Genomic DNA, 16,267 nt, shown 5'->3' with positions numbered 1-16,267 from the left:
CTAAATCTGTGTGTGTATTTACATTCATGAGTGTGAATTTTAAGTAATCTGACAATCATATAATGATGTGAAACACAACAAAATAAAGTACCGGCTCTGTAAAACTGCTACCAAGGTACTTTTTCAGTGCTGGTCCTCCACACAAAAATCATCTCATAAAATAGGCAAAAACTTAAAATTCAGCTTTTAAAAATTAAAAATAAAATTCATCAAAAACTTCAACAGGTGCTATTTGAGCTTCCCAGTGTAACAGGTAGAAAGTTCCACACACTCCAGATCGGCCGCAAACAACACCAAACCACATCACAACTTCACAGCTGAAAACAATCCACAACACCTATGAAAAACTCGTCTATGATTGGACAGGACTGCCTGTCAAAGCACGGTCTCCAGCGGCAACAGCCAACCAGCGTCGAGCCTCATCAGCATCGTCCCTGCTGAAACCAGAGGACCCCCCCCACCCCACCCCACCCCACCCCACCGCACCCCACCCCACCCCACCCCACCCCACCGCACCCCCAACCATTTAGTTAACCTTGACCGACTAACCAGCAACCCCCCCGTTTCTCTCTCTCCCTCTCTCTCTCTCTCTCTCTCTCCCAAATTCGACTGATTCACACCTTTCACGGAATGGAGACCACACTTCCACCCATAACCTCTGGTGTGAACTTAATTGTGTATACTTAGGTATTGAGTTTCGGGCCGTGCCGGGGTCCCGTACCGCTCAAAGAGAAACAGACGCCGTCAACTTCACAGCAAGAGAGAGAGGGAGAGAGAGAGAGAGAGAGAGGGAGAGAGAGAGAGAGAGAGAGGGAGAGAGAGAGAGAGAGACGCACGGACCACCCAACGGCTGGGAGGAAAAACACAAAGCCGGGGCGGAGAGCGAAGTCAGCTTCGATCACGTCGGAGGAGGGACAGTTGGAAGCTGCTGGGCGGCAGCGGTCGGCCCGAGGGTGAAAGAGGCAGAGAAACAGGGATGTGGAGAAGTGGCGCGCTGCAAAAAATGTCCGTCCCAACAAGTAACTTGATCTTTAGAGTCCGTTTTTAAGTCGTATTTTTCTCAAGACGAGTGGGAAATCTGCCATTCGGGTGAGATAACGCTGCTTGTTTTCAATGCAAATCAGCTTGTTTCCAGAGAGAGAGAGAGAGGGTGAGAGGCAGAGGGATGGAGAAAGAGCTGCTGCGCTGCAAAAAATTAACCATCGTAACAAGTCACGTGATCTTGGAGTCGGCCTTTTAGTTTTCCTAAATTGAGTAGAAAATCTGCCAGTTGGGTGAGATAATACCACTTTCCACTGGAGCAGTGGCAGGATAGAGCAGCTGTTCTCTATTTTGGTCTTCAGGACCCAGAATCTTGCTGATTTTTACTCTTGCCATCTAATCAGGCATCACCTGGGACGCCACGTGAATGCAATTAACTGCAATTAACTACCTGCTGGGATAGAAAACCAGCAGAACTCTGGGTCAAGAGGACCAGAGGATTGAAAACCACTGGCCTAAAGGTTAGAGAAAAGTAAGTTGCTGGTTTGAATCCCTGAATTGTCTGGGAAAACCTACATAGATCCTATTAAAACTACTACTGATGTGCCTTTGAGCAAGGCACTGAACCCCTAACCGCTCCAGCAGGTGTGAAAGTGTGTATGAACTGCATTAATGTGAAGCAGGACGTCGCTGGAAAAGAGCAAGCACACTCAGCTGACTTTCCCCTGGATAAATAAATCTTAAAAATAAATCATTAACTATTAAAACAAGTGGTCTGTCATTTAAACACATGGCCACTTATTTCAAGAACATTCTACATTTTTTCCATGTTCAAGGAAAATAAGATTGGGCACAAAATGAAGTGATTTGTTGAAGGAGACACTTCTTGCAGTGGGGTGTGGTACCGATGCTGCCCACTAGGGGGACGAGGCTGTGCAGTGAGTCTGATCTGACAGCTGGAGGCTCCAATATATTTCAGTGAGAGAGAGAGAATGAGAAATACACTAGATGGTTAATGTATCACTGAGTTAATCACTCAGTATTGTTGTTTTGATCATCATACATTGTAATATATTGTAAACCACTTTTTACATCCATTCAAACTGCTAATTTTGAATGGCTTCATTCCAAAGAAACTACACACCCATTTTGGAAATGAAAAAATGTTACCTAATGTTCATTTCTTTACGTTTCAAAAATACAACTCATGATATCCTCAGAAGGTGCAATTTAAAAAAGGAAAAGGTCTTACGATAACTAATAACTTCAACAATAATTGAGAGTGAGTTTTACTTTCATGCCAGCCATCACTCTGTAGGAGGAGGTGCAGCTAAACCCACCTAAACTCAGACTACTCACCTTTTAATTTGCAGAACAGAGTTTACCCTCCTTTTTAGGCCAACATAAGCCTTTATGATGTAAATTTGTAGTGTTTTTTGAGGGGGAAAAAAAGCATCCGTTAATGCTTTTTCTGAAAGTTAAACTTATTCATTTTATAATAGAGTTGATGCCTTGTGCTGATATGACTGGAGATTCATCCACCAGTTTATTCAACACTTCTTCACTGGGTAGGAGATACAATTTTCAACTGTTGGATATCTCATTTTGGACTGAAACATTTCTTCATGTCTTAGCAGTCCTGCCAATTAAGAATCTTTGAACTGAACTGAACTGAATTGAACTGAAGATAATTGAATTGTTTGAGTCAGCCAGTCAGAGGCAGACAGGCCTGCTGCTGCTCAGTGTGTGTTAACCCGACACAATAATCACCCGGCCTGACTTCATTCTGTTTTTGTCCTGGGGTCAAAGGTCAAATGCCGCTGCTTGACCTCCTGCACTGGCCTGCTACCCAAAGCTCAAAGCGCCACCACAGTGACTGACATGCGGCACTGTGTGTGTGTGTGTGTGTGTGTGTGTGTGTGTGTGTGTGTGTGTGTAGCAGTGACTTACCTTTCTACGCAGCTGAGCGCCGTTGGAAGTGTGGCTCAGGGGATTTTCCAGTCTCTCTGGGACACAAGGAATGGACAGCTGACCTGAAGATAGGAACACACACACACACACACACACACACACAGAGAGTTAGGTCTGCCAGTGAGGACTGCCAATAACGTTCAGCCCTACAGAAAGCACACACCCTACACACACACTCACACATTCACATGCATGCACAAACATACACACACGCTCGGAGCAAGTAAGGGAGCAGGACTATGTAAATGTCATGTTGTGATGAATAATAACACATAAAAGAAAAACGATTATTTACATATTTGAAGTTAATGAGACGTGACAGAATTCTATGCGTATTTCTTTACAACCCAAATATTTCCCCTGTAAAATCCTCACACAGTGTTCTGGGCGATCTTTTTTCTTTTGTCTTTCATATTGCACTGAATATGCAAAGGGAAGGAAATGATACAGGACCCATCCAAGAGCAACATACCAAGAGCAACACCCAACAACAGGGTGGCTAGACGTGGTCGAACACACACACACACACACGCACACACACGCACACACACACTTGGATAGGAGCGTAAAGTAAGTGTTAATACCCTATTGTAAATTCAGAATCACGAGCCTGAAATGGACCACACCTCGTCTCTGCAAGTGTTTTATTTCAAATTCCAGTGAGTGGGCAAGAGAAGGGCTAGTTTTTGCAATTAATATCGTATCATTTTATTTCTCCTATATAATCTGTCACTGAAACATTTTGTAAAAATGAAGAGGTCTCCTCCAAAATGCAATACATCCATCTTGGGGATAGGAAGGGATCACCCTAAGTTCATCATTCAATAAAATCTCTAAAATATAGAAGATCCAGTCTGTAAGTCATTTTCTCAACCAACTTATCTACCATCTTTTAAAAAGCACCATAATTTGGTTAAATCAAAATACACACAACAAATAATGATATAATAATGAATAATTAATAAAATAATAATACCAAGATGTATAGGGAGTACTGATGGCAACCATGAGTCAAGAAAAAAAAAGGAGCCAAAGACATCCACCATCTTTCCTTGATCTGACCTATCAGATGCATCAATTCTAAACCAACCAATCATAGCAGGAGACAAGACAAAATTACAAGGGACGAGCCAATGGTGGAGGATTATTAACTGGAGCCAATTAGGGCGGAATAGAAGAAGACAAGACAAGCGTGGCTAATGACGCCTCATGCATCAGCTCCTGACAGGGGGACCTGCAGTGACTGAGCAGGTAAGGGGTTCAGCGTCCTGACACATGGCTGCTGAGGGGCACACCGGCTACTGCGGGGATCAAACCTGTGACCTTACAGTTACGGGACGGTCTCTCTAGCTGCTAGGCCACATAGTCCATGCACAACAAATTGATTCATGACTGTATACAGATATGAAGACTCGGCACTCCAAAGCTCTAATACATACACTTACCTCTCAACCCTGCCGCAAATACACACACACACACATGCACATACCACACATGCACATACCCTTACACATACAAAAGAATGGCTTCTGAATGGTAGCTGAATGGCACTAACACATGCATATACATACATGATATTGTGGGTTGCTTTGAATAAAAGCGTCCACCACATGGGATGTGCTTTATGTTCATGTTTAGTTCAGTTTTCAGTGTCAGTGGTTTCCTGTCTCATCTGGATGATTTATGACACAGGCTCTGAAACACCAAACCGGGAAACAAATTCATATTTTTGTTCTAAGATATAATATCCATTATTTTAACCATTTTAAAGCGGAAAGTAAGGGCATGGGGGTTGTAGTGGCAAATGGGCCAAAAAAGTACATTTACCTTCAACTCCGACACAACCGACTCATTTTCAGCAAGTTTTTCTCATTTAACGATGACCAAAACCTTACCCTAACCTCAATCAAATTGTTTTAGTTGCCTAGCCTTAGCCAAAGTTTGATTTGCTTAAACCTAAAACTAACCTTAACCCTAACTTTAACTAAAGTTGTTCTACTTCCCTAAACTTAACCACTAGCTAACCTTTAACACGTGAACATGGCGTGTCAAATTTGTGCTAATTGTCTCGTAATCATTCTGTGGGAGAGGTAATCTTTCACATAATTTGTGTCCACAGCACAAAATCAGCGTTTCAGTTTGTGCTCGTTTCACAAAATCCCGAGACTGTGTAGGATTTCTGGGTAATGAAGTCCTTCAAACTTTCAAAAATTCAAACAGTTATCTCCCGCTGCCACTTGAGGCCGCCAGAGTGCGAAGTTGCCTAGCGCAGATTTAATATTAAACTGCATGTTAAACCCAAAGCCTCTCTCAAACACACACACACACACACACACTTTCAACCAGTACATGATGGCTATCAACCCATCCGCCCCACCCGTCTGTCTGTCTACCTGTCTGTCTCTCTCCTCTCTCTCTGGCCTGTCATGGCCGCTCTCCAACAAGCCTCCTGTGTCGGTATTAATCTCCCCGGCTGACTACTGATCTGAAGGTGGGCCGCCCGCCATCCGCCACCGCCAGAACTCATTTCACTGTGTCACTGCATGAACCCCCCCTCCCTCCCTCCCTCCCTCCCCACACACATACACACACACACACCTCCCCATCGCAAAATAAATATCTTCATCTGTCTCTGTCTCATCTACATGGGAGCGGGGGAGGAGGAGGAGGAGGAGGGCGGGTGAGCAGTCCGGAGGAGAAAGGTCAGCGCAGTGAAGGAGTCCATCATTCTGAGGTGTCAGAGCCGCTCTTTAGGAGAGCAGATGAAGGGGAGAGGAAGGAGGAGAGGGAGGGAGGAAAGAGGGAGGAAAGAGGGAGAGTGTTTTGTGTGTGTGTGTGTGTGTGTGTGTGTGTGTGTCTCATTATTGGTTTCCAGCCAAAAGTTCGTCATGGCCTACAGAGCTGGCTGGCATCCATCGAGTGCAAATCCGTTAGCCATCATCGTCACGGTGTGAGAGTTTCACCATCATGTGTTGTCTTTGATGGTATCTTAATTATGGGACAACTACACACACACACACACACACACACTCACACACATCATACTCAGCCTATGAACGGCCGTTTGGGAGTTGGGAACACACAACAGTGGGTTTCATGAAACACCAGAAACCGGCAGTCGAACACACACACACACACACACACACTCACACACACACACTCGCACATTCACACACACGATGCATGCGCTACACTTGCCGGCGTCTGGCGTGAGGTAAACAGCTTTTAATAGCATCAAACCCACTGCCGTTTGTTTGGGACCATCTGTCCGGTCCATTGTGTTTCTCTGTCGCGGCTCTTTGGAAGGCCCACGGGTGACAGCTGATGTATGGGCGCTCACAAAGTCCCCGACCAGACCCCCGGGATCCTGCCGCACTGTTTTCCCTCTGTCTGTCCTCTATTTCTTCTTCTTCTTCTTCTTCTTCTTTGTCTTCTTATATTCCCCCTTCCTTTTTTTTTATTTTTTAGTATTTCGTCAGATCACGGGACAGCGGCCTGCATCTTCCAATGGCGCTACGCCAGTCTCGCTCTCTCAAAGGTGGGAGTAAGGGAAGAAGAAGGTGTGTGTGTGTGTGTGTGTGTGTGTGTGTGTGTGTGTGTGTGTGTGTGTGTGTGTGTGTGTGTGTTGGAGGGGGGTGGGGGGGTTAGCTAAGCCATGCCAGAGAGTTTTTGATGAAGTCGGATGGCAGCAGAGGGGTTTTTCAACGTGGTGGAGGAAGAGGAGGTCTGAGTACTGAGACGTCTTAAAAGAGACTTAGTAAAGGTAAACTTTAGCGCTTATTGAACTGTATTAATATTTCAGAGGCGAGGCTGAGACGTTTTTTCAGTTTGATGTTCTCTCTAGAGATGCAAACGGAGTGACACTCCACAGAAGTAGCCAGTGTGCAAGATGCCTGCTGAACTACTACTGCACTTTTGCTCCATCCCCAAGAGGAATTGTTGGGAAAAAATTAAGTTTTGCACTCTTTTTTTTTCCAGCCATCAGAAGCTACCAGGAACTAGTCTAGGAACTAAAGATTTGTGTCAGAATATTTGCTTCTACTGTATAAATGTTCAAGAAATAACTGTCTGCAGTGCTAATGCAGGATAGATGCAGGATAAATCCATGGAGGGGGGCTTCACCAATGTCAACCAGTGTATCCAGTGCTAATGCAGGACAGGTGGAGGATGAACACGGGAAGCGGGCCTTCTACAGATCCTTTACTGGCCTTCATGATGCAACCTCGTATGTAAACACAGTTGATCTCCTCTTCAGCATCACCTACACAGACGCAACCACACCCAGTTGTGCTTTTGCCATTGTTTGTAGAAATAACACCAGCGTGAACATTAGCTGGCTCCTCCAGAGGTGGAGGGGTGGGTGGGGGTGGGGTAGGGTGGGGTGGGGGGTGTTGGGGTGAAAGCCGGGCTCTTGTCAGGAAGTTTTCACTCCTTTCTTCCCATGGTGCCCCTGGCCTCTCCAACTTCCAGTCAACGGCTGAAAGAAGCCAGACGCAGGCAGGATAATCACCCCCTAATAAGAGGCTATATTGAAAGCAGCCTGGCGCTCATACACTACAAGCTGGACAGGCGCGTACACACACACACACACACACACACACACACACATGCACACATTTGCACACACATATGTATGGGTAGATGAATGCATATGCACACGCATACTTGGGGTAAGCGTAATTATGGTGCATGGTGACACACACTTCACAGAGAAGTGATCACTCGCAATCTCTACACATGCGGGCAAGCATGTGTACAAAGACCAACACACACACACACACACACACACAGACACACACACCAGATCCTCTTTCCTTTCTCCCTCTCTACGTCCTCCGCCACCATCCTAGAAAAATGTTAGCACATGGCCGCAAAAGATATCAATAATTTCACGATATATCAATTATCAATTCAGAAAAAGAGTGAACAGGATCCTCTGGGGTTTTGTGTACGGTTTGTGTTTGGTTTGGAGTGACCTTATGAAGGAATATGAGGCTAGGCATGAAACCCAAAGTCTTAGCCACACTCTAAGAAGTGAAAGAGATTCAGGAAGCCTTTAGGGGTTTTTCACGTTGTAGTCAGAAGGGAACCCAAGAAGACTCCTGGAGGAACCCCTTCATGAACCCTGACTATACTTCCAAGAACCTCCTGGCATACGGGGATTCTTCAAGGAACCATAAAAGGATTGTTTTTACTCATAAGGTACAGTGAGTTCCTTATTAGCTCCCTTTGGATCTTGAAATATCCCCCATGAACCCACAGAGTTTAGAGTGCATGTTGGCAGAGCTAAGAAACGCTCCCCAAAACACTGAAGCAATCTTCTAAGGACCGAGCTTAAATTTCAGCAGAAATAAATGAATATCTCATGCCTTGATATCAACCAAATGTTCCTCATCCCTCCAGTGATGGAGACTTCTTTCCAAAATTAAATCTTCTCCATTTAAAAAATGTGACACCTATTCTGCCCTATGACTGAGGAGATGAACATAATTGAAGTTGCAAATTAGCTAATACTTCATAAAAATGCACACAAACACTTTTTCACACATTTTCCTGTTTTATTCTGATGAATATCTAAATATTTGGTAATTTACAGACGGATTGGTAATTTATTGTGAACTATTTAAAAAATACTATGTATATGCAAATCTCAGAATTTATTTATTTTTTGGCATTTTTTCATGTAAAATCAAACTGTTTTGCATTCAGGAATATGTACTTTTTTTTGTTAATTTTGTGCTTGGTATACTTGACACAGCTGGTGTAACAATATTTATAAATGTACATTTTATTAACCTATAGTAGTAGTTGAAGCAAAATATTATAATGTCTCAAAATTGATCAATTCAGCCAGTTTTGCCATTTTCACCTGCCGTGCCTCAGCAGCCAATTACTCACATATTATGGGATATTACAGGATGCCACCAGGTTTCACTGAGCAGAGGCAACAGGGAAACTGTTAGTGAGACACCTGCACCGCTCGACTCGGTCTTGAACAGCGTTTTGTTTGATAGGCACACGAGGCACTTGGCAGAAAAAGTAGAAATCCAACTTCCTTCCCTCTCCTCTCTCTTGCTGGATCTTTTTGTACTTTGTTTCTCTGTTCTTCTCCCCTCTCTTGGCCTCCTTTCCTCCCCCTTTTGTCATTCTCTCACCCCCTTGTCTGCTCACATCTTCTGCAATTCCTCCTCCTTTCACCTCCTCTTCTCTGCACTCTCCGGTGGGCTTTTAGTTGGTGTGGGCCTGTGAGCACGGTGCGCATCTGTGTGTACATCCATAGGTGAGTGTGTGTGTGTGTGGGTGTGTGTGTGTGTGTGTGTGTGTGTGTGTGTGCGCATTCATACAGGGTGGGGTGTGTGCTCTTGTTGCCTAATGATCTCCCTCACCTGCACATCTGCTGCCATTTTAATTAACACTCCAAGGAGGCTCGTCGGGAGTAATCAAAAACATTGTCATTTACAGTACAAAGCGCACACACACACACACACACACACACATAGACAGACATATACATACACACATTTGTGCGTGCACACAGATCAATAACTACACTGAAAAGAAGCAGACTGATATAAACAGGCCAAATTAATTGCCTCAGATGAGACAGAAATAAACAGAGAAAAGAAAACTAAACTCTGCATGTATCGATTATAAAGAGTCTTATGGCAACAGACTAAGCAGTCCAGGCAGTGTGTGTGTGCGTGTATGTGTGTGTATGTGTGTGTGTGTGTGTGTGGCTCCTCTCAGATGTTGATACACACACACACAAACACATACCCTCAGACATGCACACACGCACCAAATAGTTGTTTGTCGTAAGTGTGTATACATACACACTTGCACAGTCTCACACACGTTGGCCAAAAAACATGAGCGCGTGCACACACACACACACACACACACACACAATATCCCTCCCAAGACACAAGCATGCATGCACACACACATCACCCTGTCAACACACATGCACTCACACATGCACACATACATGCAGTCCTCCCAAAACTCACACACACACACACAGACACGCACACGCACTCTTCCCAACACACACACACACATCCCTCCCAACCAACAAATATACACTTGCAAGGCCTCCTTCCACACACACACACACACACACACTCACACACATACAAATACACACCAGTCCCCCCTCCCAAAACACCCCCCCCCCCCCACCACCCAACACACCCAGTGTCCTGCTCCTACACCATCAGCAGCGTCAGGAGGAGAATCTATATAATCTTTCTCTTTTTTTTTTTTCATTTGCACGGTGGCTGCAAGCAGGAGCAGCTGCAGCTTCTCTCTCTCTCTCCTCTCTCTCTCTCCCTCTCTCCCCCTCTCTCTCTCTCTCCCTCTCTCTGCTCGGGCTCAGCCGGGGAGAAGGCAATAGGTTTAGCAGGCGAGGAGGCGAGGCAGATTTATGGCAGCGGAGGTGACCTCTGGGGCCGTAACACGGTGATGGGTGAGTGGCTCTCAACGGTAAGCTACTGGCACTTGACAAAGTGCCCGAAGCAGAATGAATTTACTTCTCTTTTCCTCAATCATCAAGCAGCCACTGCCCTGACCCCCATCCTGACTGCTATAACAAGATCTCCCATCTCGCAGGGGCCTGAAAAATTTACTGTCACATCTACTTTTCAATGAGCTCAAGTGAGCACTTCTTTCACCTTCAGCGGAGCAGGTGCCGGCGTGGAGGAGGGCTAACCTGCCCGCGCGTCGCTGGGTGTGTGTGTGTGTGTGTGTGTGTGTGTGTGAGAGAGAGAGAGTGTGTGTGTGGGTGAGAGAGAGAGAGGAGAGAGGGTGTGTGCGTGTGTGTGCATCTATCTGTGTATACATAGTCTGCACTCACTCGCCTGCTCACTCACTCACACACACAAACACACTCTCTCTCTTGCTCTCTCTCTCTCTTTCACACACACACACACTCTCTCTCACACACATATCCATACATACACTATCTCTCACAAACACACACACACGCAAACGCACTCACAATCCTTTATGTTTGCACACACACAAGATTGTATACACATTCAAGAACAAAAACACACTGCATTGTAATGTCGCTAATACACACACACAAAATCTTGTGTTTGCACAGACATACAGCTTTACAATCTTCCCCTCTCTCTGTCACACTCTCTCTCTGTCACATGCACACACACACACACACACACAAACACACACGCATGCATGCACACATGCACACACACACACAAGGGGACAATGAGGTTGCCAGGGACACAAAGGGCGATGCTGTACTGAAGTCAGTAGACAACTCTACCCTTTATATTAGAAGTCAATCTTCCTTATCATATCCCTTCAACACACACACACACACACACACACACACACACACATGGCAGGTATTAGGCAGTCTGCTATGTGTGTTTGCCTGCCTTCATCAGCTTGATGGCAGTTCCTGGAGTTGGATTTAATGATCCTGATATTTTTTTATACGCAGTCGATAAATCTGGGTGCACACACATTCAGATTTCACCTTTCTTGTGCTCCGGCTGGTGAGAGCAAATCACAGCGAAGTGACAGAGTGTAAAGTAGCACAAATTAAAGAGACACCACATTTTGAATTTAGCAATGACAACAATGAGAGGAATCATTAGGCTACTGTGTATTTGCACCTTTCTTGACAAAGTTACAAAGTGTCATAAAATAATGCCAACAAACATATTTTCTTTTAGTTTAATTTTATTTGGTTATTTCTCTTTACCAGATGCCTGTCAAATTCAGCAATAAAAGTTTCTGCATTTGTCCTTCAATTACACTAAAAAGATCCTATTAGCTTTGCAAACACTGCTCACTGAAACCAGGGGTCAATGCTACCCACAAGGTAACTAGCCACAAACTAGCTAAATATCTAACTAACTGCTAGGTAGCTCATGGCTAGCATTACCGCTTGGTTTCAGTGAGGAATGCTAACAAAACAAATAGGCCATCTTTTGCAAAACAGAAGGCAAATACAGAAGTTTATCATGCACAATGTGTCCTGTAGTGCCTCAGTCACATTGTTTTCCAGGTGGAATAGGCCAGAAACAGGCCAAACTGAACATTTGCAGAACTGGAGCCTTCGCAAAAATGTTCGGGACATCAAACTGTCCGTGAAAAACAGCTTTGGTGCTTTTATGCAAATCAGAACAATTCATATACATTCCACCTGGACTACTGATTGCGTTGACGTTTTGTTTTGTCAACTCTTATTCTTTAAAATGTCGTATTTAATTCAACTTCATTTCACTTACGATTCGCTCCTTCCCTCACCCTCACCCACTGGGATAATGTTATCATGACGAGCCAATAAAAATCAATGATTAAACATGTGTAATTTTCCAGAGACGGTGTATTAAAATTTATTGTCTCTCTCTCTCTGGTGGGTCATCACTTCGGGCCCGGGGCTGCAGACACACTGTGGGTTATAATTGAAAATAAAGAAGGGCATTAAAAGCTATTCAATAAGCCACTGTAAAATTGATCAGGCTATAAAAGCTGCACCCAACCCCCGGAGGAAAGTGGCCGAGCAAGGAGGGAGGGAGAGAGAGAGAGGGAGAGAGAGAGAGAGAGAGAGAGAGAGAGAGAGAGAGAGAGAGAGAGAGAGAGAGAGAGAGAGACAGTAAGAGAGAGAGGGAAATGGAGAAAGAGAGGAAGACAGATGGAGAGAATGAGAAAGAGGAGAAGAGGTAGTGAGAGAGGGAGGGAAAGCAAGAGACGGGGAGAGACAAAGGGGGAGAGAAAAGGAAAGAGAGAGAGAGAGAGAGAGACAGAGAGAGGGGAGAGATGGATAGGGAAAAGGGAGAACAAGAGAAAGACAGGCAGAGAGAGAGAGAGAGAGAGAGAGAGTAGCGGGAGAAGATAGAGAGACAGAGAGGGAGAGCGAGGGAAATGGGTGAGAGAGTGAGAAGGGCAAAGGAGAGAAAGTGAGAGAGAGAGAGAGAGAGACGGAGAGAGAGAGAGACAGAGAGAGAGACAGAGAGAGGAGAGTGTGAGAGAAAAAGAAAAATCGAGAGAGTAAGAGAGAGGGGGAGAAAGGGGAGAGCACAGAGAGAGAGAGAGAGAATAAGAGGGGGGGAAGAGAGAGAGGGAAATGAGAAAGAGAGGAAGACAGATGGAGAGAATGAGAAAAGAGGCAGTGAGAGAGGGAGGGAAAGAGACAGGGAGAGACAAAGGGGGAGAGAAAAGGAAAGACAGAGAGAGAGAGAGAGAGAGGGGAGAGATGATAGGGAAAAGGGAGAACAAGAGAAAGACAGGCAGAGAGAGAGAGAGAGAGAGAGAGAAGAGGGAGAAGGATAGAGAGACAGAGGGAGAGCGAGGGAAATGGGTGAGAGAGTGAGAAGGGCAAAGGGAAGAGGAGAGAAAGTGAGAGAGAGAGAGAGGAGAGTGTGAGAGAAAAAGAGAAATCAAGAGAGTAAGAGAGAGGGGGAGAGAGAGAGAGAGAGAGAGAGAGGGGGGAGAGAGAGTAAGAGTAGCGGGAGGAGGATAGAGACAGAGAGGGAGAGCGAGGGAAATGGGTGAGAGAGTGAGAAGGGCAAAGGAGAGAAAGTGAGAGAGAGAGAGAGAGAGAGAGAGAGAGAGAGAGAGAGAGAGAGAGAGAGAGAGAGGAGAGTGTGAGAGAAAAAGAGAAATCAAGAGAGTAAGAGAGAGGGGGAGAAAGGGGGAGAGCACAGAGAGAGAGAGAGAGAGAGAGAGAGAGAGGGGAGAGATGGATAGGGAAAGAGAGAGAGAGAAAAAGTGAGAGAGAGAGAGAGAGAAAGTGAGAGAGAGAGAGAGAGAGAGAGAAAGTGAGAGAGAGAGAGAGAGAGCTGAGATCTCCATGCTGACACAGCACTGACTGTATAATCTCTGAGAGGTTAAACACAACACTGTGATTTGCCACATTACACTATCATTACACCATTACATGTAATGACTTCACCAAGACTGCACTCAGCCGACACTGTGAGCTATTCCACACACACACACACACACACACACACACACACACACTCTCTCACTTAATTTACTATATTTAATTCATCAAATTGCTAGCATGTATTTTATTTTGTTCTTGTGCCATTCCCCTTCTTGCTGAGCGCTGCTGTTGTTCGCCATCTTGATTTTTTCATTTTTATAAGCCTCTCAAGGGTTTTTATCTTCTCACCTCTCAACACTTTTTTATTTCATTTCTTCTCTCTTTTTTCCCAGTGTTTTCGTCATTTGTGCAAAAAAAAAAAGTGCAAATAAACCAAAGCTGTATTACACTACACCACCATAAAAGCACAGCCACGGTTTGGCTATAATAGGCCGTCTGGCAGCGCTATCGCTTCAACATCTGGTAGGTGATTATGTTTCTATATTCTCACCACAACTGCAGCGGGACTTTAACAGATATGAGGAGTTCAAGTCCAAAATGCTGCGTCTGTTTGGAGATAAAATCAAGTTTATCATTCAGTATCTCTAAAATAGGGATCCAGTCTGTAAATATGTTATCATTTTGTCAACCAGTGACTTAAGTTACCTACTTTTCTCTTCACAAGTACCAACATTTCTTGTAGTTTTGTGATATCAATCATGTTGTAAGAGTAGGTGTCACTTTCTCATCTCTTTTTGGAACGAAACTCTTGATATGAAGCTAAAGGAGAAAGCTCCTCTCGGTAGAAACAACTCTCATCCATCTCTCCCAAAAAAAAAAAAAATCTGGGCCTAGTGAAGCCGACACCTCATGTCACCAAAAAAAAAAAGAAGATGCGCACGTTCTCTCTGCCAACTCCAATAAATGCAGAAAACTCTCCAAAAAAAAAACGGGGGAAAAACACCCTACGACAACCTCTGGAGATTTATCGTTTGATAATTTATGTGGACAGTCTGCCCCCTTGGGTCTTTCTATCGCTCTCTTGAAAAAAAAAAAAAAAAAAAGACCCCCAAAAAAATAAGAAGATTCCAGCGGCGATTGGCGTGCTGCGGGGCTGAAGCGGTGGCGGCGGCGGCGGCGGCGGCGGCGGCGGCGGCGGCGGCGGCGGCGGCGGCGGCGGCGGCGGCGGCGGCGGCGGCGGCCGGCGTTTTTCTTTTAACTTTCAATTCTCCTAAGCATCCGTGCTTCACAGCCCCCGGGGCTATTGCCTTTCTCAATCTGTCCCTGGAGAGGCAGGAGTTATGGTCCCTGTCGATTGAGGAGAAAGGGATGTTATTCCCCTGTCACCCCCTGGTCGCGCCGCCATCCTCCCTGCCCTGATCTACGGCCCGACCCCCCCCTCACCCCCCCCCCCCCCCACACACACACACACACCTCCCTTTACCCCCGTCCTCCCTCCATCCCTCCATCCCTCCCTCCCTCCTCCACTTTGCTCCATCGTAACCTGCCGGCTATGTCGTTGCCGTGGGCCGCGGTGATGAGGACGATGGAAAAATGTTCTGAGGGAGGGGGTGGAGGGGTGTGTGTGTGTGTGTGTGTGTGTGTGGAGGGGTGGTGGGGGGGGGTGTGGATATTGGTTTAGAGGTGCTGTCGGCAGCAGCAGTATGGAGGTGTTGGTGGTGGTGAACATGATCCACGCTCCGGTACAGACAGGTGTTCATCTGCTGGCAGACAAATCTGTGTATACTTCTGTGTGTGTGTGTATATGAAAATGTGCTCATACACACACTGACTACACACAACATACATATGCATTCCTTCTCTCTCAATCTCTCTCTCTCTCTCTCACCCCTGCTGCTCCTATTCTTCTGCACTGCAAAAAAAAATTGCAGGTGGTAGTTCCTCATGTATTTTATTTTGGCGATATCGCTCACTGCTGTGGTGTTTCTGCACTGCACTTCCCAGAGATCACCTGTCAATCAAACAGTGTGGGCGGGACTGTGACGTCTTTTTTCTTGGATTTTCTGTTGATGAAGTTTGAGTTTCTCTTTTCTTTGTCTGTTCAGCCATGGTGGCTATCACTGCTCATGCTAACTACCCAGTTCTTCTTCTACTGTTTATTACAAACAAACCGCTGCTGCTGCTGCTGGAAACATAAGCTACCAGACTCCGGGTGTTCAGAACAGCAAATGTAAAAGCTTTTATGAACTGGATATAGGTCAAATCACTATAGTGCTATATCAATTGGCAATAGAGAGTAGCAAAACTGAATTTTATTGATATGAATCTTTAGTAGATTATAACTTTAACAAGAGATTTGATTCTTGTATTGCATTGTAAAACCCTATTGCTCTTGAAACAAGTGAAAAATTCGACCAATTGGGTGAGATGATGTCACTTATTTCAGTAGATTTCAGCTTGTTCAGCCCGTTTATTATTTTAAAACACGCCAGATCACCGGACCTGTTT

General features: G+C 45.2%; 1 protein-coding gene across 1 annotated transcript in view; it reads right to left on the bottom strand.

Moving 5' to 3' along the window:
• The window catches only part of LOC139931926 (adhesion G protein-coupled receptor D2), a 113,402-nt gene that overhangs the window by 20,169 nt on the left and 76,966 nt on the right, over window positions 1-16,267 (bottom strand). The window contains exons 22-23 of the mRNA XM_071925564.2: window positions 7,085-7,213; window positions 2,932-2,987 (exon numbers count right to left, since the gene is read on the bottom strand). Coding sequence (XP_071781665.2) covers window positions 2,932-2,987; window positions 7,085-7,213 — 185 coding nt within the window. The remainder of the gene's footprint in view (window positions 1-2,931; window positions 2,988-7,084; window positions 7,214-16,267) is intronic.

The sequence above is a fragment of the Centroberyx gerrardi genome, chromosome 9, assembly GCF_048128805.1.
Source record: "Centroberyx gerrardi isolate f3 chromosome 9, fCenGer3.hap1.cur.20231027, whole genome shotgun sequence".
NCBI lineage: Eukaryota > Metazoa > Chordata > Actinopteri > Beryciformes > Berycidae > Centroberyx > Centroberyx gerrardi.
Note: the sequence above shows the minus strand (reverse complement) of the source record. Positions and strands in the feature narration are given on the sequence as shown.